Source organism: Candoia aspera, chromosome 2 (assembly GCF_035149785.1).
Source record: "Candoia aspera isolate rCanAsp1 chromosome 2, rCanAsp1.hap2, whole genome shotgun sequence".
NCBI lineage: Eukaryota > Metazoa > Chordata > Lepidosauria > Squamata > Boidae > Candoia > Candoia aspera.
In genome coordinates, this window is record NC_086154.1 from 140,052,053 (window position 1) to 140,079,169 (window position 27,117).

Genomic DNA, 27,117 nt, shown 5'->3' on the forward strand with positions numbered 1-27,117 from the left:
GCCTACCGGATCTGAGCTGCAATGACTTGATAGCAAAGAGGTCCAAAGACACATAACCTTGTTGGCATCTAGTGGTCGTCCGGAGCTTTGCAGCCCAGAACTAACGGCCGGCAAAGCTAAGCTAGGCTAGGCTCTCTATTGGTTCGTCTAGTCCTCCTTATTTCCTATTTCCCTCCCTGCTCGGAAATTTCCCCACTTGGGAACTTTTTTTCCCCATCTGCCAAGAAAAACGATCCTCACAAAGCCCCGTTCAAACGCTCTGCCACCTCGTCTCTCCTCTGGGCGCCAAGCCTCAGCCACGTGCGCCGGAAATTCAGAGCCCGGCCAGGTCTGTGCGCGCGCAGACCGACGCATTCTGTCCTGCCGGACCCAGGAGGCCCGCCTTGTGCCCACCGCGTGCCTGCCCTAGTTTTACTATTGTACGTGCGTTGCCCGTTGCGCTGGATCTGTGTCCGAAACCGGGACTGGCTCTCCGCGGCACGTCTCCTGGGACGTGGGAAAGACACTCAACGCAGGGGAAGCCCGCTGTCCACCAAGGGGCTTCTGGGCTGCCGCCTAATGTAAACTTAGTTCCTCAACAATAAGCCTCTCTACATTCAATGGGACTTACTGTTGAGGTGGCTGCGAACGCCGGGATACTCGCTATCCTGGCCTTCGCAGCCATCTTTTCATCACAAGAGAGACTTTGGACGCTTCTCCTCTGTGCAGTGGCATTCACATTAGCTCGTCTTTTCTCTCCCGGGAAATGGCAATAGCGGGAAGAGGGCAGGCAGGACTGGGATAGCCGGTATCGTCGAGTGCGGCGGGGGAGGGAGGGGGTGCGCTCACCAGCCAGTAATGCATTTCTGATACCCCTCCGAACGGGAAAAGGGATCAGGTGGGGAGAAATTGAATGACATGCAGGAAATTCCGCCTATTTGGTCAATTTGCGCCCAGTCAGTTGAGGAAACGCCACTCATCCACCTCATGCATCGCTGCGAGGTAGTCAAAATGCAGACTATCCTCCCAGCATTCTTCCCGGAGTTAGTTCAGAGTTGATCTGGGTCATTAATGCTCTGTTCTTAGGACTCGCCCCCCCCTCTCGTACACCTTAAGCGGCGGAGACGGGCGGGAATGGAAAAAACAGGGAAATGGATGGAGATGTCTTGGGCCAAGCTGGAGTGAGGATTTGAACGAGAAATATGTATTGAGGTGGCGGGATATATCTACTCTGCAAGGGAAGCAGCGATGTTGAAGCCTTTTGAAAGGGGGAGAAAAGGGGATGGATGGGTCTTGGGAAGAAATGCAACAGGTGGGACGGCAAAGCGCACTCGGTCCTGGCCTGGCTGTTGCTGCGTACTTATTGTACAGTATCGGCAAGTTTGAGAATCTGGATTATAAGGTAGTAGAGTAGTAAATCTGGATTCCCGATTTGTAGAAAAATCGGATGCAAGAAAGTGGGGAGGAGACTCTGGAGAAATCGAAGTGACACTGGCGCCGAAGTCATCGCCTTCAACCTCTACTTGAGCCGCGGCGCTCCAGCCAGATTCTCAGCTCAAGGGCGCCGCGCGCGCCTCTGCGAAGCTGCTGCTTGGACAGAGAGATGGATGAGGCTGGTGACGGACGGATTCATCTGAGGTCTGCCGGCCGCCGAAGTGGGAGGGGAGTTGCATGAGTGTGCCTGTACAGAGCGGGGCTGGAGAGGGAAGAGGGCAACAGACCCCTCCCTCTCGCCTGGTTGCCACCCGTTTTGGCTGCAGGAGTTGCACTTGAGAAGATCGATCAGGAGGAGGGGTCTCTAACTTGGGGACAAGGCTGAGGGCTCAGGTTACAGCTCAGCTGGGGGCAGGGGAGGACTAAGACCTGGGCATATACACGAGCTGCTAGAAGGCAGAGGGGAGCATCAGCCGCGGTGCTTCAGCTCAGAGCCCTCGGCATTGACCGGGTTTCTGCTGGGCCTTTGCTACTTTGGATTCTCCTGCTGTTTCTTAAAGACAACGGAGGATCTGCATGAAGGCTCGGTAGCCACTGGGGAAACTACCACCACCACCTCTTCCTCTCCTCCTCTTCCTCCTTTCTCATCCACACAAAGGTCCTGCATGTCTAACATTTAGACATGTTCAACTTTGTGGATTCAAGGACTCTAGTGCTCCTGGCAGCTACTCAAGTAATTTTATTAGCAGTTGTCAATTGTCAGAAGGAGGATATACGTAAGTTACACCTTTCTTCTTCATTTTTTTCTTCTCCAGAAAGCAGGTGAAAAGCAAGTTGATGGGGAACAATAAATTAGGGGAGGGAGGGGGGAAAAAGATCAGGAGAAAAAACAAACTTAAAAAACCACTGGTGGGTTTGTATAATGAAACGTTCTCCTTTGAGTTGGCCGCCCTCCATCTCCGTCTTGCACTTGGTTTCTCTGACGGCTCCCAAGATTCTTTCCTGCCATAGAGTTGCTGTTTCACCCCCATAATTAGTCTGAAATCCTGATCTGTTCATTGTGATGCTTGGTTACTCAAAAACAAGAGCTGCACTTAGCACAGTCTAATTCAAGTGCTGTACCATTTCCTTTCTGGGCCTTCTAGCCTTGGGTGAGGCGGGATGCAGTTATTATTATTAATGTTATTATTATCATTAGAGGTGGTTAAGAGTTGCTATATGCCTTCACCTGAAGATCTCCACAAAAGAAAACATAAAAGTCATATTCTGAACTCACACAGGATAAATGCCAAAAAAACCCCAACAACACCCAACTTCTTGTTGGTGAAATGAAAGAGTTAACTGGATGATTTGTACAGGGGCTCATAGGGGGATACAGACAAAAGAGAAATACCAGGAAGATTGGGGGAGGGGGGGGAAATCACAAAGAGAGATCTTTGTGCATAAAATCCAGTGTCCCTCCCCTGGTTCAGTTAGGGATGTGGAGTAAGGTGCAGATGGAGCTCCTGGGGAATTTGATAGCTAACAGATTTTTTTTTTTTGGTAGCTGAAGGAGCAGAAGGAAAAATTTCCCCAACTCAAAAGAGGCCACCTGAGGGGTACAAAACATTCCAGAGGCACATCAGTCCATTTGTTCTACTCTTGCTCTTCACCCCCACCCCACCCCACCCCACCCCACCCCACATGCTCACACACTTAAACTAAGGGCATGGAAATCCTTCCTGTGTGTTAGGGAATTGTGTGTAACAATCGTAATCCCCCACTTCTTCTCCCCAAAGCTTTTATCAATTTTTTTTTCACCAATCATTACAAAATTATAGGCAGGTTCTCCCTTTTCCACTACTCACGGAGAAAGCCTTCGTTGTCTGCAGTATCATTCAAGGGTGGAAGATGGAAACTTTAATTGATAGAAACTATTCTTCCCTTCCTCTTTTTTGGGCATGTTTCCTTCTGCTTGCATTCCATCCCTTCTTCATATGCTCCAGATTGTAAATCGATTGCAGGGAATACATCATGAAAGGGGGGTGGGATTTCTTTTTTGCTCCTGATCTCAGGCCTTGCTTTCTCCCCAGTGCAAAATTCCAGAGAAAAGGAGTTTAATTCTTTTTATTTATATGCTGTAATCTTTGCAGTTGAGTTTTCTGAGTTGGTGAGAGAAAGAGGGAACTGACACAGTGGGTACCCTAGGGCAGGGTTTCTCAACCAGGGCTCCATGAAACCCTAGGATTCTGTGAGAGGTCCGTAGGGGTTCCCTGGGAAAGCATGATTTATTTTTAAAAAATTATTTCAAATTTGGGGAACTTCACATTAAAGAGGTAAGTTTCATTCTTTATTTTTAGTTTAAGAACACTGTTAATGCATATATACAGGCCCACACGTGAAATGAATATAATAATTTTGTAACTTCTGGCCTATCTTTGAGCCTGAATGTGCAGGGGTTCCCCCGAGGCCTGAAAAATATTTTAAGGGTTCCTCCAGGGTCAAAAGGTTGAGAAAGGCTGGTCTAAACTATAGGGGTAACTTTATTTCTAGTTTCTGAGATACTGGCTATCCCATCCAATTTAGTGTCATCTGCAAAGGTGATACACATTCCCTCCATCTCTTTATCCATCCAAGTCGTTAATAAAAATGCCCTGCTGATCAAAAGGTATTGAGTAGCTATTCTATTCTCTGCTTCCAACAACAACAACAAACTAGGAAAATATGGGAGGGCTACAAGTGGAAAACAGTATAGAAGGAGAGCTGTGTTAGTCTATTGTGGCAAAAATCAGGAGGAATCTGGTGGCCCTTTTTCTGACTAACACTTCATTAAAAGGCATGAGCTTTCAGTGAACTAAGCAGGACAATTGCACACTAAATGTAGTCTGAAAACACTCTGAATCTTGGCAGATGGTTTGCAGTTCCCGGTCACAATCAGGTGCTCTTTCTCCTATTCGTTAGCTGGTCTGCAGAGTGATGTGTAGCCTTTCTAAGCTTTTGCCACATCATTGTCTGTAATGATTTAGGTTAAAGCGTTGTGGCTTGGAGATTCAGAAGCACGTGGGAAAGGCAGTGTTCATCAGCAAAAAGCATATTTTCATATTCTCACAAGGGGAAAACTTTTTAGTTACTTTAATCCTGATGCTTCTTTGGGGAGCTGCATTTTTTACCCGTTGCTTTTTTTCAAGTGTTCTCCCAGGTTAGGGAGGAAGCTCAATTCCTGCTCTATGAAGGTTTATTTGCCTTGAGCGGCAATAGCTTCCAGATGCTGAAATGCTGCCCATATTTATTTAACGCAGTCCTTACTGGAGCAGTGTGAATTGCACTCTGTGTGCGTTCGAGAAAAGGGCCATTCATGAGTGGAGGGTCCCTGGGGCTCCAACAGGCTCTGCTGCCTTGTGCACAATAGCCCCCCTGTCATATTGCTGCTGCTGTCAAGCCTTTGCTAGGAAGTTAAAGAAAAGGGGAGGGAGGGAGGGAGGGGGGAGGGAGGGAAGAGACGCAAGTGCAAATGAGGCACATTTTTAATGTACTTTCTCTTGATCCCTTCTCCGTCAAGCACAATTTCTATTTCACTGACATAATGGGGGGGAGGGGGAGTTAATCTGGTGTTTAGATTAGAGCACCACAGTCTTCCTTTGCCTTCTGGTTTGAACTCTCCCACCACCCTCTATTTGCAATATCCTTCACTGATCTGACATCAGTTTGGTCTTCTGTTACCTTAAAAAAAAACAGGATTTTTAATTAGAAAAGCAGGTTTTACTCTTCCTTAAACTTACCTAGTTAATTGAGTCACTACTGTTTCTTAGATACAAGTGCAATTTGGCTGCATCCATTTCAGAAATGGATTTAAAAGAGCCTCTAATGTCATCCCTTCCCTGTTGTTCCCAAGAATTAGTGTCAGAGATTGTGAACTGAATCAGTCCTGTGGCCTGATATAACTGTTCTAAGTTCCTAAATGTCTTCCACCAGAAATGCTTTCAGGTCAGTCAAGTGGCCCATCAAACCAGCATGAGAGGAGACTATGCTTGATCATAAATGTTAGAGAAGTTTGCTAAATGGCAAGGACTGCTGAGTGGATTGTATAGGTTCTCCTGGGATCAGCATTCTTAGTTTTGTAGAAAGTGAGAGAGAGGGTTGAGCTAATACTCAGAATAAAGATAACCTGCACACCTATGGTCCAGTCCTAGGATTGCTGGGTGTCTTTTATGAAGTTGGCATCATTGTGCCCAAGAGATAATATGTGGCAAGCAGAATGTGGTTTGATGTGGCAGGTAGTAATAAAGGCAATGCAGGAACAACCTTGGGCAAGCAATTGTTACCTTAGCTGTTACCCTGCAAGTAACTATTACTCTAGCAATATCTCATAGGGATCTATTACCCTAATTACCCTATAGTATTATCACTGGGTAATATGTACTATTGCGTACAAGTAGGCATTATCCTGCTGCAGAGGTAATTAATGCCCTAGCCTTTATCTCACAAGTACCTACTACCCTAGCTATTACTTTGCAAGTAATTATTATCCTGGCTCTTACCTTGCAGGTAGCTATTACCCAAGCCATTACTTCCCAAGTAAGCATTGCCTTGCCTCATGGGTGACTATATTATCCTAGCACAACTCACATAACTGATTGTGAGGATAAATGAAAAATGTAAAGTGCTCATTGTCTTGAGTGCACACATCTGGTAGGAAGGAAACCTAAAGGATACTATATTCCTCTTTACTCAGCAGTGGTAAGATCACACCTGGAGTACTATCCTGGGAACTACATTTCCAGAAGGGGGTTCAGAGGAGGGTAAAACTGATAATACAGGAACTTGTAGGACATGTCCTAGGAGGATAGACTGAAGGAACTTGGGATGTTCAGTCTGGAGAAAAGAACACTGAAAGGAGACATGATAGCCATGTTCAGGTACATAAAGGGAAGCTAAAAGGAAAGATGGTTGAGAAAGATGGTTCCATAGCCATAGAAATTAGGACCAGAAATAATGGTATAAGTTGCTACCCGGATTTTTTTTAAATACAAGGGAAAAACTTCCTGACAGTAAAATCTATGCATCAGTGAAACAGTCTACCCTGGAGGTTCTGGGTTCTCCCTCTCTGGAGGTTTTCAAAAGGCTGGGCAGCCACCTATCATGGCTGGCTTAAATTGGTTTTCTTGCACATTGCTGAAGATGATCCTTGTGGTCCTTCCAGGTCTACCATCCTATGTTTCTCTAATAACCCCTCCACTGACACATGCTTTTTTGAGTTTACATACTCCCAAGCCGATATCATTAGCATCATTGTTGCAAGGAGCCCTGAGATAAATCTCTGGGTCCTACTTATGTGGAGGTGGGGATAGAAATGGGAGCAGCTAACCAAAGGCTTTTTCCTCTGCTGTGAATAACTTGTAACTTGGGGGAAGATGGCAAGATGTCCTCGAATGGGGCCTGTTGGGAATAAAAGAGGCCAATGTGTTCAGTGTACAGGATCACTGGGACGAACGCTGCTATTTCTTTCTCTCTTGATTTCTGCTGCATTTGTCTCTTAACTTGCTTTCTCCTTTCCCTTTCCTTCTGGCGCAGAGGAGGCAGGCAGCTGTGTACAGCATGGGCAGAGATATAGTGATAAAGATGTGTGGAAACCCGAACCCTGCCAGATCTGTGTTTGTGACACTGGGACTGTCCTCTGCGACGACATTCTCTGCGAAGAAATGAGAGACTGTCCCAGCCCTGAGATACCCTTCGGAGAATGTTGCCCTATATGTCCAACTGATCAGCCCACCGCCAGTGGTCGTAATTTATTTATTTCTATTTCATATAAATAAATTACTTGAGAGATAATAGCGCAATAAAAAAAAAAAGATTGATAAGAGCCATGGATGTGACTCTTGGATGTTTTGGCATCCATGAAAAGGCAATTGTTGCAAAAGGCTACTTCTCACAATTCCTCAAACTGTGTATTTATGACATAGAAAAGATGACTTAGCTGAACTGTGAATGTATGACAGAAGGCAATGGGCAGCATTATTGGTCAACTATTAACTTGTCTAAGGCAGCCAAACAAGTCCATCAAAAGGGTAGACCTCTTAAAGCTAGACACATTTCTAGCAATTTCAAAACTTTCCCTGTATCATCAAATAGATGGATTTTAATAACTCCTGCATCAAATTTTTCTGTGCCCCATTTGCATTTACCATTGCTTGCTGGGCATTTAAAACACCGAAGAAATGGGAAGAAGCTTCATAATGCTCAATATATGTTACTGTGGCTTTCTTCACCAGAGTGTTGAACTCTTGATTTCTGTGTCAGAAATTATAGGGTGACTTAGATAAGGGAAGATTTTTTATAGTCCTACAGAAATGGAAAAGGACTAATCAGTTACTGATATCAGGTATTATCAGATGGCGAAACCTTTTCTTTCATGGGATTTTTGAAGCACAGGCAATCTCATTCTTAATATCAAAATTAAATTCAACTATGTTTAGAAATTGTAGCTCATGGCTGCCATTCCAAAAAAAAAAAGTGGTGATGCTGATGCTAAAAACATATTTATATAGTGCTTTATTAAAATACAATATTTTATTCATAGTGTACCCATGTTTATTAAAATCAAAGGACTGTAAGCAGCTAATCTTTTACATCCCATTAATGCCAATGTGTAATTGGCACATATTTTCTAAATGGTACCCAGTGCATTATGCTTTAACAGTTTTCACTCAGCATGCCAATCAGAGTTGTGTAAAGAAAAAAAAATTGTAAGGTATAAGGGCCAAATGTGAGGAACACGTGCCTCCCAGTTCCCCATCTTTGATGATACTGATGGCTAGTGTCATCTGGAAGGTTGTAAAATCCTCAAGCAAGTCTGGAGTTACTGAATATCTCAACAAAGAGGTAAAAATATATAACTGTTCTCCTTCTGGTGAGCCCCACCATGGAAATTTGTTTATAATCATAGCAAAAAAAAAACCATGTAGGGTTCAGCCCTGAGGAATCCGTGGGGGTAAGGCCATAAAAGTCAAGATACCAGTTTTGATTGCATAGTCATGGCTGCCATTTTGACTTTTCACACTCAACACATGTACACATACACACACACACTCCTGCCTAGCAGATAGCTCTGGCTTCTCCCATATGTTAATTCTCTCTGGAGCCTTAAAGTGCCTTAAGGAATTCCTGGGGAAGAGGCTTCAGTATCAAAAGGTCAACCTTTCCCCTTGTGTGAACATTACAGGAATGGCCTAATTTTCATACCTCTATTTTGGCAGATGATTTATAATGCTTCCCTGCCTCACCTTGTGCTGCCTTGGGGTCCTGTTTTCCAGAGCAATGGAAAATTTCACTCCAAAGGTGTCAGGAAAACATCCACCATTTTTCAGTTTCAAAAATAGTGGTTGTTTTTTAAATTACATTCTTAGCAGTAGTCTAGGAATTGTTAAAACTGGAAGTGGCCTTTTTAAACCCTTTTCCTTCTTCTGGCTGTCTGAGGCTCCTCTAATTAAAAGGGAAGAGTGAGAAGCAAAACAACAGGGTGACTGCCAGAATGAGTAAAGGGTTGAGACCTGCAAAAGTTAACCATATTGTTTCTGCGCATGTTTTTTTTTTGCAGTTAAGCTGACTGTGGCTTTTAACCTCTGTATTTTGCATCATGCATTCTTTTTTTTTTTTTTTTAAAGCCCACACTTTCCCCCTAAAGCTATTTTTTGCTTATTTGAATGCTCTAACCATTGATTGATTGATCTCACCTCATTGGCAGTGAGTCTGACTGATTTTTTATTTCACTGAGAAGCTGCTTCTAAAGAAATAGGCACAATTTGGAAATCCATTTTCCTCCAATCAGTGGGACTCTCAGCTCTCTCCCATCCTATGCAAGTTTATTTGGAAGAAAGCCCTAAATGGGCACAGTCTTAAACAGGCAATATTGCTTTGATAAAACTGAACTGCAATTCCTGTGGGCAAAATGAAATTAAACTGAACTAGCCTGCTTTACCATGGCTTGGAACTTGCAATGAATTATTCAGAACACTATTATTCTCTCTATGCTCACTTGTTTTGCCACTTTGCATCAGCCCTTGCACGCTCAGTGTAAGAATCCTATGCCCATTATTTTCCTGGGGCATCCGCATCTCCAACAGAGCAGTGACTTGGAACAGGGCCAGCTTTGAAATAGGAAAGCTCTCCTGTCTGTTTCCTTGATCTAGTTACACGTTATCCTATGTTCCTCTTTGTGTTGTTACATGCTTCTTGTGTGAACAGATTGAGGACATTTGTGTACTCAAATTTTCATATGTGTATATTTTTTCAAAGTAGTTCTGATGTTTTCTTTCTTTCTGTCTCTCTTCTTTGTTCTTAACAGGGCAACCTGGTCCCAAGGTGAGACAATTGAATGCTGTTAATAACCACCATTGTCTGTTAGCACCCCAAGGTTTGCCAACTGTATTAGAGACTCAGTCAGGACTTGTACCATTGATGGCTGTTAAATTAGTAACTTTATTAATTTAAAGTATATCACTCAAAGCCTTTGTTTATCTGCTTAAAAAAGAAGTGAAGTAGTATTACTTATCACTGGGTCCCCCAAAAGCTAATTTTTGCAAACTGAGATGTTATTAAAAGCACTGTTGTGGCTACACATAATCATTTGGGTTAGACTCCAGCCTAGGGGACAAGGCAGTTCTTCAGAACCAAATGATGCAACAGATAGCTATCATGAATTATGATAGAATCTGGCTATGAATGTGATCGGCAGTCTGACAGTCTGCTACTGAAATTGATGAAGTAATTGCTTTGCTCCAGCCAGATGAATATTTTACTGACTTTACTAAGTCTATTCATGTTTTAGGTGAAGTTATGCATAACATAGTTGCAAAATTGGAGGTTAGATGCTCTCTAACACTTTGAAACCTTCAGTTCCCACAGGCTATCTACTGGCTGTAGGGTTAAAAAGTTAAAATTGTGGTGTGTAGACTCAGGGTTCAAGATGCACTAATTGACTGGCTTGGGATGTTTGGTCTGGGTGTTTTTTCCCCTAACTTTGCACACTTTGCATCTGGCAGGGTCAAAAAGGAGAACCTGGTGATATCAAGGATGTAAGTTTCAAATTTAATGCATCCCTTTCTAATTTTTCTTAAACTCTGGTTGTACAAAATATACATTTGACTTAACTGACTTTGTGTAAGTTTTCTTCTTTTTCTTCTCTCTCTTTTTGGTCTAGGTTGTAGGACCCAGAGGCCCTCCTGGACCACAGGTAGTGGCTTTCTCTGATATCTTGTTTACATGTATTGAAAAAGAGGTTTTTAAAAAACTGTTTTTGAGTGCTCTCATTGCCTGCTGCAGGGGCCTTCAGGTGAACAAGGACCAAGGGGAGAACGTGGAGAGAAAGGAGAAAAGGTAAGACCAACTATACCTAGACAGTGTTTAATGAATTAAGGCTGCAAGTCTATCTAGAAACCAAGTGACTGAGGGTTCTAGTCCCGCCTTAGGCATGAAAGCCGGCCGGGTGACCTTGGGCCAGTCACTGCCTCTCAGCCCAACTCACCTCACAAGGTTGCTGTTGTGGGGGAAAGAGGAGGAGGAAGGAGTATTATGTAACCCACCTTGAGTTATTTATAAAAATAGTAAAGGCAGGGTAGAAAATAAATGAAATAAAAATAAATACATATACTTGCCTCAGAGTAAGTTCTAAGCAAAGTGGACTTTACAGATAGTTCAGGGTGCCCAGGAGTGTACTTGTAGAATACCATTGTCTGTGTCAGATTAATTGCAGTCTTGCAGATGTAACCCATCAATCCCTCAAGGCAGGTCTGTCAAGTTCATGTTAAATCTTACAGTTCATATTAAAGTCATAATAATCGCAAGAAGTGTGGAAGAAGGTCACTTAAGCCATGATCGGGGTATAAAATGGGGGATTAATAACCTGACTGAAAGTACTTCCAGACAGCTCCCTTCCCGGTGCAGTCATCTAATTTACAGAACCAGCCCAAGGCATTCAGCTGTGTGTGGCTGAGCCTCTCCCACACGTACATCACTGCATTCAGCATCCAAGTGAACTGGCAGTTGAATTCTACTTCAGTGCTCACAGCAGAATATCATCCCTTATTGCATATACAGACTAGCTTTGGGGGCACAGGATAAGCTACTTTAAGGATTGCAGGGAGCATGGTAGAGGGCTGTTCCCTGCTCTCCAACACTTACCATTTGAGATAATTATCTCTGGTTATTCTGCAATAGAACAAAACCTCCAAATTAGTAGACTTTTATAGATGGTATCTGGACAATGCCATCTTCCACTTGTATCCTTCTGTGTTCTTTCATTCCTGATGTTTTCCTTTTTCCCACACAAGCTGTTGGGGGAGGGGATGTGAGATGACCATATAGCTGCCAAATGTCTTTTGACAGGTAAGGTGGGGAGCCATGTTTCTGGATGTATTCTTATTTTGTACCTTTTGTACTTAGCTGGACAACAGTATACAGTTTCAGTGATTTTGAAGCAGATAGTGTAGGGCAGAATTCACTGTTAATGAAATTGGAAGATCTGTGCTCATATTTCTATTCATCTATGAAACTTAAATGGCTGAAGTTGAGCCAGTGGCTATCTGTAAACTTTACATTTTTTTTTGTAAAGAGTACAAAAGACATTTTTATCTGAGATTAAAATGTCATAAAATACATAATGTATCCCAATATTATTAAGAATTAAGAAGCAGAATCTAATGGTACTGTATCCTATCCTATGCTAATTAAAATTTGTATACTAAGCAAAATTACTAATAATATTTATAGCATTAAGAGATTAGAAAATACTATTGTATGCCATCTTGTAAATAAATTTGAAGAAGTTGTGTATTCTCAAAATTGGTTTAATACCTCATGTACAAAAATTATTTGTGATACATTGAAGCTGTGAAAGAAGACAGTGATTTACATCCTAATTTAGAATTTGTTTTTTGTCTAGTTACCTGGAAATAATGCTTGTTTGCCACAATATCTAAGTGAGGGAATACATACAAACCAATTTTGGTGGGTCCTCTACAATGCAAAGAAAGCATCACATTTTGGTTATCTAATCTGTTCTGGGAATTTGGCCCCTGAGAGATGCTAAATGGTCTTCATTCACAGTGACTTTCCTGTTACATTTCTGAGATAAGGAAAAATAAGGAAAATGTTCCTCAACTGCAGAACCCTTGTATTACTAGAACTATAACTTCCATATAACAAATAGAAATATCTGTATTTTGTTTTTCAATAGCCAGGTACTATGCAAAATTAAGAAGATTGTAGACAAAATTGGATAAAGTTCAGGGAAATGCAGCAAAGAAATTGGTGAAGATAAAAAAGTCTTCAAGTCAAGCTTGAAAGCTAGATAAAGATATTGAGGGAATGGAAACCAAGTACCAGGAAGAATTTTTTTGGCTTTGTGAAGATTTGAGGGGTAATGTGGATAACATTCTTATCTGCTGTAAAGATCAAAATAAAAATACATTTTTAGTGCCTCAGAGAGGGTAGGATTAAATTGAAGAAACTTCAATAGGGTATAATAGGGTAGATTTCAGTGGAATAATGGATTCTTCCCAGTAGAAGGCTTCTGGCATTGCCAATTGAATAACTTTGCAGAACTGTTTTGCCTTTTTAAAAAAATGTAAGTTTTTTTTCCTGGGGAGGTAAAAAGACAAAATAATGATTAGATAAGTAGCAATTATAGCCAAAGACAATTTTATAAATGGAAGTCAGGAAAGTTTCCTGGTAAAAGTCCTAAAAAGAACTAAATAGGGTAATTGAATAATTATAAAATTTACCTGAAAGCACTATTGGAAAAAGAACAATAAAAGCAGTTTGGCAATGTGGCCAGTTACCGTTTCCAACAGAGAGCCAGAATATTCCAACATCTTGGATATTCTGGCTGTGGGTTTCCCACACTGGACAAAAGGTTGGATTAATTGTTCTACAAGGCCTCTTTCAGCCCTATGATTCTAACCCCCTTCCCTCAATCTCAAATTCTCAAGATTTCCACCATTTATATTTAAATGGTGCTGCAGTAATTATACAGGCTACATGCTATTACATTAGTATATATCATGTATTATGATGACATTGTTCTAAATTAATTGTTGGTCCATGACTTTTAATAACAAGCCACAGGATTGACACAGTAATATTTAATTTAGTCATAAACAACAATCTTATGCACATTGACCTTGAATGCAATGGAACTTTCTTTTGCATAGTTTTGAGTTATAAAATGCTGTACGATATTAATAATAATGATATAAACTTCATTAGAAGTATTGGTTTTTAACAATGATTTATAAGTGAAATATTAAGAGTTTGGATGTAAGAGTGGACAGTTTGATGTTCATGGAAGATCTTCCTTCCTTCCTTCCCTCCCTCCCTCCCTCCCTCCCTCCATCCATCCATAGGGTGTTCCAGGCCCACGTGGCAGAGATGGTGAACCTGGTACACCTGGCAATCCAGGGCCCCCGGGGCCCCCTGGACCTTCAGGCCCCCCTGGCCTTGGTGGGGTGAGTATTCTTGACTTTAGGGAAAGTTTTAACCTCACAGCTTCTGCATATGATGAAAGTTGCACAAGGAATGTAAATGGCTCTTTCACTGTGTTCTCTCAAGAACTCCTAACGAAGGTCTTGATTCAGAACAACATGTGTAATGTGTTGCCTACATTTCAAATACCCAGGATGGCAAGTAACGCTCGTGATTATTTTTTAATCCACCAACGTGGCCTTTGACCCACTCCTGTTGCTTTGTTCTGCGAGACTCTCTGCATGAAAGAGTAACATTCTCTTGTGTGGAAAAGCTCCCTGTGTTGCTTGAAGAGGAGAAAAAGCAACATCAAAATCTATAATAATATGAACAAAATTCCTGGCAGCATAGCTAACTCATCATCACTAAGTTTATTTTTCTGTGGGCAGCCACAAAGAAGCATTGGTTTTATGGAAGAACGCATTCTCAATTTGTGCCGGGTCAACAGAGGGGCACAACAGGGTGGACCATTGTTCTTTGTAAATTCAGAGTGTGCCCCGTGACCCAGAATCCTTTGTAATACTATAGTGTTCGATGGGCTTCCTCAGCAGGCTGGCTGAAGTGGGAAGAGTTCCCTTAAGGAAGAAAACCCATGCTTTAGAGCCCGAATGGCTTTGTCAGTAGCTTGGACCAATAGCGAATTAGATATGCCCTGGTTGATTTCAGTAGGCATAATTGCCTCTGCATTCTGTTGTGTTACCAGAGTCCATTTGATAATACAAATGGATCTCCTGCAACTTACTTTAAATTCATGATAATTAAATTACACATCACTGGTCCAGGCAATTCTATGGTTTTGGAAATTTTGGGATCTCATGGCTTTGCTTGCATTAACAGAGAAATTACAAAATATTTCTGCTTAATCTACTAATTATCTTCTAGCTCCTTACCAGGGAGATATTTAAAAGAGTAATTTCTAGTCCTTGAATAAGGCAGCATAGAAAGATCTAATTGTTTTTAATTTGGGGATAGATTTTAGAATGGTCAGATGAGTGATAGCAATGGACAAAAACGTTTTCACCATTGGGGTTGGAAATAATAAAATAATATAATAAAATCACTCACATGCTTTAATTTCTTTCACTGTGAGTCATGCAGGATTTTTATTTGCAATGCAGAAACACAATAAGTGGCAGAGAAGTTGAATAGTATTTCTGTAGAATATGTACCAAATTCTCATTTTGCATCTGCAGTAACTGTTTCAACTTTATTACACCACTCATAGGGCACATTCACAAAGTCATTTTCTTTTAGTCCAAATTAATATTGGATAACCACCAACCTCCACTTACCAGTAAACACTGATACTCAGCATGGAAGGATGCATTGAAAAGGACAGAAAACACCTACTGTAGTTATTTCCAAGCTATCTTTTGTACATACAAGAAGGCAGCTAAGAAGTAATCATCTTGATGTTGCTTCTTAGGGTGTGAAATTTAGGGCTGCTTTTCTGCTCACCCCTAAATGGATACAGATTTTTCTTAGGAAACATACTTAACTTGACAGAATCCATTTTTAAGCTTAACTTAAATTATTCTAAGCATCCTGCTATAACGTGAGATTCATTGATTTACTTTACATTAGAAACACCACAACTCCAGGAGTAGTTAACAACCTCTTGTATTTATAAGTAGCCCTTGAAAAGTTGGGTAGTATTAACTTTATTTCTGTCACTACAGAGTTTCAGTTCATGCTCTGGTCTCTTAAATGTTGAACAAATACTTTTGTAGTAGAATAATCAATTATCAAATAAGCCCCCCTTATTTCTCCAGCTGAAATTCTTTCCAGAAATATCTCCCAAAAATATCTGCATGAGTTGCAGGGAGAGCAAACTTGCCCTAATTTCTTCCTCTGTACTGTACTGATTGCCCATCAGATATAAAAGGAAGGTCTGTGCTTTTAAAAAGCCTTCTTATATTTCATATGGTACAAATGTTCTCCATCTCATCACATCATATTCCACATCTCACTGAAACTAACTATGTTCCTTTTGTGCTTTATCTTTGCAGAACTTTGCTGCTCAGATGGCTGGTGGATTTGATGAGAAAGCAGGTGGTGGTGGTGCTCAGATGGGAGTGATGCAAGGACCTATGGTAAGGACCAGGAGAGTTTCTATATTCCTTGAATATTTGCATTACTATACTGGTTTTATATCCACGTGGGCCCGGACCTAATATCATCCAAGGAACCTAGAGAGTTGATTTTAATGAGACTGAGAAAGCCGAGTCATGATAGGCAAGGTAGCTATAATAGGCTGTAGGAACCTACTTTGATCCAGATTTCAATTGGGGGGGGGTGGGGAGAAGCTGGGAATCTAATCAAACTTCAGGTACCCTAAAATTGTGGCTGCAGCTTTTTTAGTTTCATGGCTAATCTTAGTCCTGCTCATGTAAAGAACAGTCTCAGAGGCTACCTTGGGGTTATGTGGATGCAAGATTTTGAGGGTTCAAAAATAGACCCAGTTGGCTTGGACATCAACCTGAAAGAAATGGGTTCCTCTACGACCCAAGAGTGTTTTTCCACTTCTTCTCATCTTTATCTGTGTTCCATGCAAAAAGAAAATATTGGTTGTTATGGGGTGACAGTTCTCTACTGAAGTTGGAGCCTTAACAAATATTTTAATTTGCTATTCTCTGACAGTGTGAAGCATTTGCTAGGGAGTATATAGCAGCCTATTAAAATCTGTGAAGTACTTATACCTTGAGCAACTTGGCATATCAAGTGCCTACTTTTCTATTAAAAATTATTCATTTTGACAAACTAAAAAGAGATCAGCAAAACCAGTAGGCCATCAAGATATCAGTAATAGCCATAGTAGCTCAATCATCTTTTTTATTTTCAATTAATTAATTAAAAACTTTATTTAACAATGGTACAGCATACACAGATATACAAAAGTAGACAGATATATTAATTTCCCTCTTTTAAGAAGTACATCAACAATACTTTGTGCTTGTTTTATTATTATTATTTAGTCTTATTATAATCCTTTTATTTTATTTTATTTTAAACGAAGGCATATTTTCAAAAACATTATCTATGTTACGAGGTTGTGCAAGTATTACTCAATCTGACATTAGTAAGGATTCCAAGCAGAGTATATTAAGTTATTTTTGTGATATCAAAAAGAAATATGTCATCTTGTAGTATTTTGGAGTTAAAGCTCATATCACAAGATGTTCTGCAGATGGCCTGAATTTGAGAAATTAGGTGTATCATTTATGTATATATTATTTCTCCGTCTTTTCAAGGCAGTCAGGCTGCTTTACAACACTGCTAGTCTTTATGTTGAAAACAAGAAAAGGCAGACAAATGTCCATGTCACATACTTTGTCTGGATTGTATCAGCCATTAAGAAAAGGTTGATTAACCTTCATGGTGCAACCCAATAAAGCAAGAATAGCTTTTAATCTCTTGGTTGAAAATAACCTAAGATTATACTTCCTTTCCATTTATTTCTTTTAATCAGGAGGATCCTAGGAACTAGCCAGCATTTGAAAAGAGTCTAAACCCCATTTTATTGAGGAGAGTTACACCCCTAGTTTAATAACCGGTTAACTAGCACAGGACCAGGGCAAATCTCTTCTTGACATTGTGCAGTGTCAGGTATGATTAAAGCCACCAACTTCCCTAATACCCCAATCCCAGCAAATCATGGTTCATTGTCAGTCAGGGTGATATCCCATATTTCTTGGAAAGCAGTCCATGGCCATAGGATCAATGGGACGTATTGTTTGAAGGGCAAAGAGAGAGGGGTGATCTCAGAATCTCCCCTTGGTTCCTGTGGAAACTTCTTCAAATCTTCCATTTTCTGCCTAGGTTGCTCTCTGCACCTTCAGATAAAAGTGCCTGCTCATTTTTAAAAATATTTTCTTAGTTTGCATTATGAGATTACTCAAGAAGATGAGCAGGTTGCTGTAATGTGAAAGTGGTTTTAGAAAATGGCTCTAGGCCTTTGTATTTTTTGCCAAAGCTTCCTGAGGCAGGTGCCAAAAGCTTTGAAACAGATGATTATAGACAGGGAAGTAATAGAGAGGGTTGTTTAAGGAGCTCGGTCACTGTTGCCCTTGGATCAAGGGCTGAAGTTATGCAAAGACAGACAGCAGCTACTGTTCTTCAGGATCCCATAAGACTTCCAGCAGGAAATTTCTGCTCTCGAGCATTTCTTGGCATGCTGTAAATGAAATTCAGTCTTAGTCAATATGGACTGTTTCCAAGAGAAGGCAAGTGTGTGTGTGTGTTTCTTTTTGCCTCAGCATGACCTCCATAAATAAAAGTAGTTCTGCATAATGCAGAGGGAGAAAGAGAATGAAAGGAACCAACATTATAGCAGCAGCCGTGGGATTAGCCATGCTAATAAACCAGGGTCAGTTGTTCTCTTCTGCTACAACTGTAAAACATAACAATATGATTGTTTTTCCTTATTTTTATGTCATATAGGGACCAATGGGACCGCGAGGTCCTCCGGGACCGTCAGGATCTCCTGTGAGTATCAGAATCTGTTACTATCATCGGATGATCTTGCATGTCTGAAAAAATAATACAAAGGGAAGGATTGTTATGTCTTGAGAGGATCACTGATAACGTTTCTGCAACCTTTTTTCAGGGCCCTCAAGGATTTCAAGGCAGCCCTGGGGAACCTGGAGAACCTGGTTCCGTGGTGAGTATCCAGGAAGCAGGGTTGTCTCAGCCAAAGACAGAATGTGCACAATATTTTCAGCACAAAAGACTGGCTGATGTATTGCTACATTTTAATTGCCAAGTTTACCTGCAGAGGTCTCCCTTGGACCTTCAACCCATAGGAGAACCAACTAAAGTACCTCCCCTAAGAATCCTTAAAAGGTGTGAGCATCAGAAAACATAAAAGAGCACTGTGCCTTGCTCTGCATTACATATACCACATCTAGAAAGTTGGGGATCTTGTCGGGGAGAGACAAAATGTGCCCATGGATGAACATGATGGATGTGTAGTACCCAGAAATCTCTTTTTCATCTCTTGTAACACTGGGAACTATGAGTCACTTGATGAATCCGATTCATAAGTGAAAGGAAGTTAAGAAGCCTGCCCTTCTTCACAAATCAGAGAAATCCTTTATTACCTTAATAGTAACAGAGGGAAAGATGTACACTTTCAGGAAGAAATGGTCTATTCTTACCTGTTTTTCCTTTTGTATACACTCCCTCTCAGTTCTTTCCCTCAGGGCAATCTTCTCCAATTGCACTAATTTTAATGTTGGGGTCAGCAGGGAGAAATGGGAAAAATGAGGGAGTATAGGGTGGATGTGTCTTGGGGAGAGAGAACTGGGGATAACCATCCCCACTCCCTAACATTGTTACTTTGCCTCACTGTTAGCACTACGAAGCCAGCAATTCCATTATAAGGGTTTGAGGATGTGGATATGCTATTTAGACAGAGGCTTATCACAGATTTACTGGATCTTTGCCAAATCAGCCAGAGATTATGAGCCTCCGGGCCAGCCAATGTTTTTCTGAGACAAGGGATATTCCTGACACCTGTAAGGAAGCAGGGGTGAGGCACTTTTTGGGGAAAAAAATACTGATTTCTCATCTAATGATCAGGAACAATTACTGCCCAGTAACCCATCTATTATTTTTTGAACCAAGTATTGGCAGAACAAATGATAGTCCAGGTAATTTGGGGCCTTTTTCTCCCTGTTGGTTTAAAGCACCACACATCCCTCACCTTGGCAAAAAACATTACTGTCATAAAGATCCTCTACGTGCAGCTGAATAACTTAACGGTTGGTACGTCAGCTACAGAAAATGAAACAGCTGTGATCACAGCCTTCTCAACAGTAGCCTCTATTACTGGACATCCTTCTTGAGATTTTTATTTGGCTTTCGTCAGTTGCACCTTCTAAAATGGTTTTGAAAACGTAGTGGCTTTAAATATATTTTAATTGATGATTTTGTTCCTTTATTAGAGATTTTTTGCTCTGATTCTCAGATGTTTTCATATACTGGCATTGGAGGATTTTTTGAGTTTTATTAATAATTTTTATTAAAAGAAGGTTTTACAAAGATTTAAAAAACTACAGAAACATAGAGGAAGAAATAGAAAAAGGAAGATATTTTAAAAGGGTAAAAGAAAAAGCGAATAACAAAGAAGCAAGAAAAAGAAAGGTATCTAAAGAAGTGACTTCTGATCTTCTTTGCAACAGTTACAAACAGCAATTAACATCTCTACCCTCCCATATTGCATATCATAGTTCCCTATAAACAAACCTTTTGATCAATAAATCCTGAAATCAGCAGTTTTTATCCATTTTTAGCAAAAAGTCTATAAAAGGTTTCCAGACTTTTATAAAAGTAATTGTAGTTCCCTCCTTAATCAAACAAGTCAATTTAGCCATTTCTGCAGACGCAGCCATCTTCACAATCCGCTCCTCCATTATTGGTGTTTCTGTAGTCTGCCATCTTTGTGCACATAAAAGGCTCACTGCTGTTACCATATACTGTATATGGCATATGGTATACCATATCGTCCATGAGCCTTGTCTAGTTGAGTGTCCGTAAGTCCTAATAAGAAAAGTTCGTTTCATCTGAATGTTAATTTTTAAAACTCTCTGCATCATCATATGTATTTGTATCCAGTATTTATTTTATTGTTTATTTATTTATCCAATTTGTCCCGTCCCATCTCCTCCCATTGGGGGGAGTATCTTTTTGCTTTTTCACAAGTCCAACATGCATGATAAAATGCCCATGTTTTTCACATTTCCAGCAATGATTAGAAGTACTTTTATACATCTTAGACAATTTCTCTGGTGTCATATACCAACGGTACATCATCTTAAAGTTTTCTGTTAAATTGTAAGAAAACGGGAATTTCAGACCTTTTAACCACATTCTCTCCCATTGTTCCATCTGAATATTATAACCAAAATTCTTGGCCCATTTTACCATACATTCTTTAACTTGTTCTTCCTCTGTTTCAAACCTCAAGAATCACATGTTCATCATTTGTACATAATTCATTTTCAGATTCCATTTTATCACATTTTATTCCTGGTACTTTTTTATCTGTATTAAATCTTTCTCTTAATTGTGTGTATGAGATCCATTGAAAACTAAATCCCTCTGCAGTCAATTGTTCTCTTGATTTCTTCTTAAGTTCCCCATTTTCCTGTACTAGCAAATCTTTATATGTTAACCATTTGTCTTTGCCCACTGTTTCTTTTCTATAAAACACTTTTTGAGCCGAGGCCAACAAAAGTATTTTTGGGCATAGTCTTGGTTTGTGTCTATTCCATATTTATAGTATGGCATTCCTAATATAATGATTTTTAAAATCTACATTTACTTTATCATACCGTAAGTAACCATGCCACCCAAACCTCAGACCATGATCTTCTAAATCTAAAAGTCATTCCTTCATCCAAACAAACAGCAGAAAGCAAAATACAATTTAAAATCAGATAATCCCAGTCCTCCTCTTTCCTTTGCATCTTGGAGAATCTTATATTTAACTCTTGGTTTTCCCCTGCCATATAAATCTGGATATGTCTTTTTGCCACTGTTTAAATGGTGCATCAGTTCTCAAAACAGATATTGTCTGAAATAAGAACAACATTCTAGGTAACACATTTCGTTTTACCACAGAAATTCTTCCCAACAATGACAATTGTAATTTTCCTCAACAAATCCTTCTTAATTTCATTACAGACTTTAACATAGATATTTTGAAATAACATACAATTCATGTTAGTTATACTGATACTCAAATATTTCACTTTTTTCTCAATCTGAAAAACAGTTTTCACAGACAATTCTTTTTGGTCTTCCATCTTCATATTCTTTGTCACCATCTTTGTTTTTGCCTTATTAATTTTAAATCCAGCCAATGTACCAAATTCTCTTAGTTTTCCATTAATACATCTATCTCTCCTAAGGAGTTTTCCAAAATTAAAACCAAATCATCAGCAAATGCCCTTAGTTTATAACTTTCACTCCAGTGATTCTATCATCTTGCCTTATATCTCTATTTAAAACTCAAGAGCCAGAATGAATAACATAGGAGAAAGTGGGCATCTCTGCCTTCTTGTATTTCACAAGCTTGGTCAATTCCTCATTCAAAATCTGTGCCTTTTGTGAAGTATATATCGCTTTCACCCATGTAATAAAGTTCTCTCTGAAATCCATATCTTCCAAATTTTTAAACAGAAAAGTCCAGTTTAAACTGTCAAAAGCTTTCTCTGCATCAAGGAATATTAAGGTAGCTTGTTTTTCGTTGTGTTGCTCCAAGTACCCTAAAATATTAAGAACATTTCTGATATTATCTCTTAATTGTCTCTTAAATTGTAAAAAACCACATTGGTCTTCATGGATAAAATTTTGTAAAACATTTTTCAGTCTTTAAGCTAAAATTGTCATGAATATCTTATAATCATTATTCAGTAATGATAAAGGCCTATAATTTTTTTTAGCAAAGTCAAATCCTGTCCTTCTTTAGGAATCAGTCCTATATGTGTGCTAAATATGTGATCAGAGTCCCCTGATCAGAGGAGATGGCAGGGACCAAATAAATAAAATAAAATAAAATAAATAAATAAATAAATAAATAAATGTGCCCCTGTCCAACTATCTGGTATCTTACCATTATCTAAAATGGAGTTCATTTTTTGCAAAGGTAATAAAAGCTCATCTTCAAAATATTTATAATAAGAAGCCCACAATCCATATGGACCAGGGGGTCTACCTTTATTCATCTTCTTTATAGCATCATAAATTTATCTTATTGTTATTGGTCTATTTATCATTCGTCTTTGTGCATCTGTTAACTTTGGTAGATTTTCTTTTAAGTATTCATCTGCCCTTGATGATGAAATTTCTTCTCTCTTGTATAGCATTGTATAATACTGTTGAAATTTTCTTTGAATACTTAACATTATCAGTCACCATAGTTTTCTTGTTTTGTGATTTTAATATAATTTTCTTTTTCCTCGCCTTTCTCGTCTATGAGCCAGCCATTTTTCTGGCTTATTTGCTGACTCAAAATTCCTCTTTTTAACAACATTCAATTTTATTTCCATCTCTCTCACCATTAATATACTATAGAAAGTTGACGCTGTAGGAGTTTAATTTGCTGTGAAATATGTTTTCTCCCTGGAGATCTCGTTATGGTAGTTCACCCTCTTTTATCTTTATATCCCTTAGAATCTTTTGCATATTTTCTTGTCTTTTCTTGTTCAGTTTATGGTTCTGCTGTATGAATTGTCCTCACATGAATGCTTTGCAAATTTGGAGTTTTTGAGTTTTAAAGTTTAATTTCACATACTTTATTACATTTTTATACTTGGATATGATTTGCTTCCCTGGGTGGCATACTTTAAACAATTGTACTTTCTTTTTTTTATTGCCCCAGTGATTAAAATAGGCATCTACTGCTTTATCAACTGAACTGTTGGGCTGTGGTGGGTAATGACAGTATGTTGTAGAGGTTATCTGAAAGCTGTGAGCATTTCCACACAATGTATTTGCACCTTTTTTGGATTAGCTCGACATCTAGGCAATCCTATACCATCATCTCCCTTTGGTGGGTGAGTCAGTTTATGGCTGGTTTCAGCTCTTGTGCTGAGGCCAGTCTTCAGATGGAAATGCTGGGACTCTTGGTACTTGAAGGCAGGCCCTTCCTCCATTGGAGTAAACTCTTGCCTCCACCTTCACTAGGCTCCTGGCTTTCAGCTAGCCCAGCATGTCCTGTGAAGGGAATGTTGGCTTAACAGTTTCATTGATCTCATACAGTAGCTTACCCAAAATGAATAGGTAGGGGTGAAAATGACAAGACCTGGTCTTTTCTCTTAGGCAACAGTCCAACTGCTTGCAAAGACCTTCAGTCTTTGGGTCCTTCTTTCCTTCCTTTAGAGAGGGGATATGTTGATTTTGTGTGTGTGTGTGATTGTTGTTGTTAGATCTGTGGTTGTTTGGGGAGGAGCAATTATTTTCTTACCCTGTCCTCAACATTGCTAAGCTGGCAGAGTTCAAAGACAATTTGCAAGTCATGATCACTTTGAGGGATCAGAAACTGGAAATAGCAGCAGCATGGAAATGCCTTTTAGTCACTTCCTTACCTCATCTGGCTTTTTAAAAATCAGTTCCCTAGTTTTATAGTGAGTGTGTGTATGTGTGTGCACAGACACATACACATGCACACACTATTTAAAGAATACCTGAACAAATCCAGCAGGTAAGAATTCTTACCTAGAGCATCTTTGAAGCCTAGGGCTTGATTCTAACGGCCAAGTGTGTTCAGAGAAGTAGCAGGAAGCTTACATATAAAGATCAGTGGACTTTTGTATCCCTTATATGAACATAAAGTAAATTTCCTGCATGGATTGATCCAGGCTCAGATTAATGGTGGGACAGAAACTGCTGATCCAGGTGAAAATGGTTAAGGAGTCTTCTTTCCCTGGATCAAGGTGAGGAGGATGTCAGTAGAGAGGCACCTAGGAATAGAAGATGAGGATTTGTGGTTTAAGTCTGCTATGAATACATTGGCACATTGTGACACAACTTTATAATGTCAGTGTCAGTTGCATCTTAATGAATAAGATGACTTTTAAGGCCCATGTGGGATGTTGATGGACATCTACAGTACATTAATAACTACTGGGATGGAATTGTTTGGGAAATTATAAATGAGTTCTCATTTCTTCAGGAAGAATATAAAATCCTGCAAATAGCTGAGGACAATACTATAGTTTTGCTTTGCATATGAAAATAATTTCAGGGTGGGATGATGCTTAATATGGATCTGTTGCTGGAAATAGAAGTCCTGTGTAGCATTTTTGCTGCATTCTGTCACCTAATTCAACTTTTGTTTGCTTCAGATAGCGTTTTCAGGAGGATATCTGATTTTCTGGTTCTCAATCTTTAGTATTTGTAATTATTATTTCATTGCTGAGAAATTAGAGATGCTTTATATGTGAACAGTCTTCTGTGGGTTTCTGTTGAAGGCTGCTGTATGTTTAGAATTATATTGTGACTATATAAATTTTACACATAAATCATTTATACTTTGCTAATTACTTTAGTATGTGATTAAATTTGCTTATTTCAAAGAGAAATACCACAGTGAAGGAAATTAAAATTTAAAGCAGAACTAAAAACGTTATGAAAAAGCATTCAAGCTGTAATCTTACTTTGAAAATTCTCCTCCTCTTCCTCCTCCTCCTCATTAAATCACCTCCCAACTGTTGGTGGTGTAACTGAAGTACAATTTCAGTCAGGAATAAGAATTTCAGTCAGGAATAGGACTGACCATCCTTAATCTGTTGGTGCACCTCTACAACATCACACTTTTACATCCATCGTGCATTAATCCACAATGTATTAATTTATAAATTAATCTTTGCATTAATCATACATGGAAATTAAAATCCTTCAATTCTGCAAGAAGTGCACATTTTAAATACTTCGATTCTACAAGAAGCACATATTTTAACCCATGGGGGGAACCCTATCTTTCTATCATCCAGAACTGGCTATAAGAACGGGAGAAAAGGCCTGTGGCTGGATAATCCAGCATTATCTTCTCCAAGGTGCCAACCAGGTGCCTCTGGGAAGTCTAGAAGTAGGGTATGAAGGCAGTAGCAACTGTTTGTTAATGTTCTCTTCTCTAGCAGCTGTTTTTCAGAAGCTAGAGAGTAATATATACCCAAGGTGATATAAAACAATATTGATCAGTCATTATTATTAGCCTTGTCTTCCATGAATGTGTCTACTCCCCTTTTAAAGTAATTAAAGTTGGTGGTCATTACTACTTCTGACAGCAAACTTCATTGTTTAATTATGCATTGTCTTATGCATATTAATCTTTATCTGTCTTGAATCTCCCCCTATTTGGCTTCAGTGAATAATCCCAGGTTCTGTATTACAGCAAAGGAACACATTCTTTTTTCTTTTCCCACAAATATATTCCTCTGTGTTATCCTCTTTGCTAAACAAGTTGTACTGTGATAAATTATCTAGCTGCCATAGATAAAAAAACTCCTTGTCAATAGATCAGTAGACGTATTTTCTCTTGGTATTGAAAAAGATGCTTTCAAGGAAATTAGTGCCTAAATCTCTGAGTCAGGTGTAGGAAAGACTAATATGGCTTGGGAAGTTGTCAGTTGAGAAGAATTTGAACCCAATTTCTGGTGAGTTTAATATTCAAGGAATCAGGACACATGCCCAACTGTCTCATTTGTTGTTCAATGCCATACCAAGTTCAAGAGGAGTCACTACAACCCATTATTTCATATTTCATTCTTCTCAATTATATTCTTTCCTTTTCTTCTAGGGCCCAATGGGTCCCCGTGGGCCACCTGGAGCACCTGGAAAACCAGGAGATGATGTGAGTATTATTTTCTTAACACCCCAATATTATAATAGTTGATTCAAGCAGCTTTGAATCAGCACAGGTGAAGGAGGAGTTTGCTAGAAAAGTTACATTAAAATGTTTTAAAAATAAAGATGGCCTTTGTGTTTCCAGCATTTTGGCAGTAGAATGCCAGACTTTATCATAGGTCAGGCCCAGCACAGCAGAGTCTTGATAAGTCTTATCCTCTTGTTTGACCATATATTTTGTGTAAATGGAATCCTTCCTAAATAAAGTTGCATCCCCTTTCTCTTTTTTTCAGGGCGAAGCAGGCAAACCTGGCAAGTCAGGAGAGCGTGGATTTCCTGGACCTCAGGTATGGCTGTGTCCTGCATATCAGTACAGATATCTAGAGTCATTTCTAGTTTCAGTACAGTACAGATAACTAGATTCATCAGGGAAGCCACAATTCTTGACTTTATCTTAGAGGTGTGAAATTATGGTGTTTGGGGCCAAAGTGTCTTCCTTTTCTTTTCCTGGTGACCGGCTGAAAATTGCAGCCTTCGTGATGCTAAGTGGGCAGGAATAACATCCTGTTCTTTGGGCACCTTTACTGCAGCATTGTAATTCTGTATAACCCGAAGTAAAAGGAGTGCTGTTAAATCAGGGTGCTGAGAAGAGGGAGTGAATAACAGGGAGCAAGCAGAGTCTTCTTCTCTTCCCTTTAATGATGAAGATAATCAGACCGAGAAGGCAAATGAAAGGTTATAAAGGCCATTTCTTGACAGGCTGTTTTGTTTTGTTTTGTTTTCTTCTATTATGACAAACATCTGCGGGTCAGACTGATCTACGTTCTGTATAAATGACTGTCGGATTAGAAACCTAGC

At 39.6% G+C, this 27,117-nt stretch overlaps 1 protein-coding gene across 1 annotated transcript in view; it reads left to right on the top strand.

The window, feature by feature from the left end:
- The first annotated feature begins 5,647 nt into the window (after positions 1 to 5,647).
- Positions 5,648 to 27,117, top strand: part of COL2A1 (collagen type II alpha 1 chain) — a 73,414-nt gene continuing 51,944 nt past the window's right edge. The window contains exons 1-12 of the mRNA XM_063292968.1: positions 5,648 to 5,666; positions 6,964 to 7,173; positions 9,734 to 9,750; positions 10,431 to 10,463; positions 10,589 to 10,621; positions 10,711 to 10,764; positions 13,791 to 13,892; positions 15,918 to 16,001; positions 18,349 to 18,393; positions 18,515 to 18,568; positions 26,213 to 26,266; positions 26,553 to 26,606. Of these exons, the coding sequence (XP_063149038.1) occupies positions 5,648 to 5,666; positions 6,964 to 7,173; positions 9,734 to 9,750; positions 10,431 to 10,463; positions 10,589 to 10,621; positions 10,711 to 10,764; positions 13,791 to 13,892; positions 15,918 to 16,001; positions 18,349 to 18,393; positions 18,515 to 18,568; positions 26,213 to 26,266; positions 26,553 to 26,606 (759 nt within the window). The remainder of the gene's footprint in view (positions 5,667 to 6,963; positions 7,174 to 9,733; positions 9,751 to 10,430; positions 10,464 to 10,588; positions 10,622 to 10,710; positions 10,765 to 13,790; positions 13,893 to 15,917; positions 16,002 to 18,348; positions 18,394 to 18,514; positions 18,569 to 26,212; positions 26,267 to 26,552; positions 26,607 to 27,117) is intronic.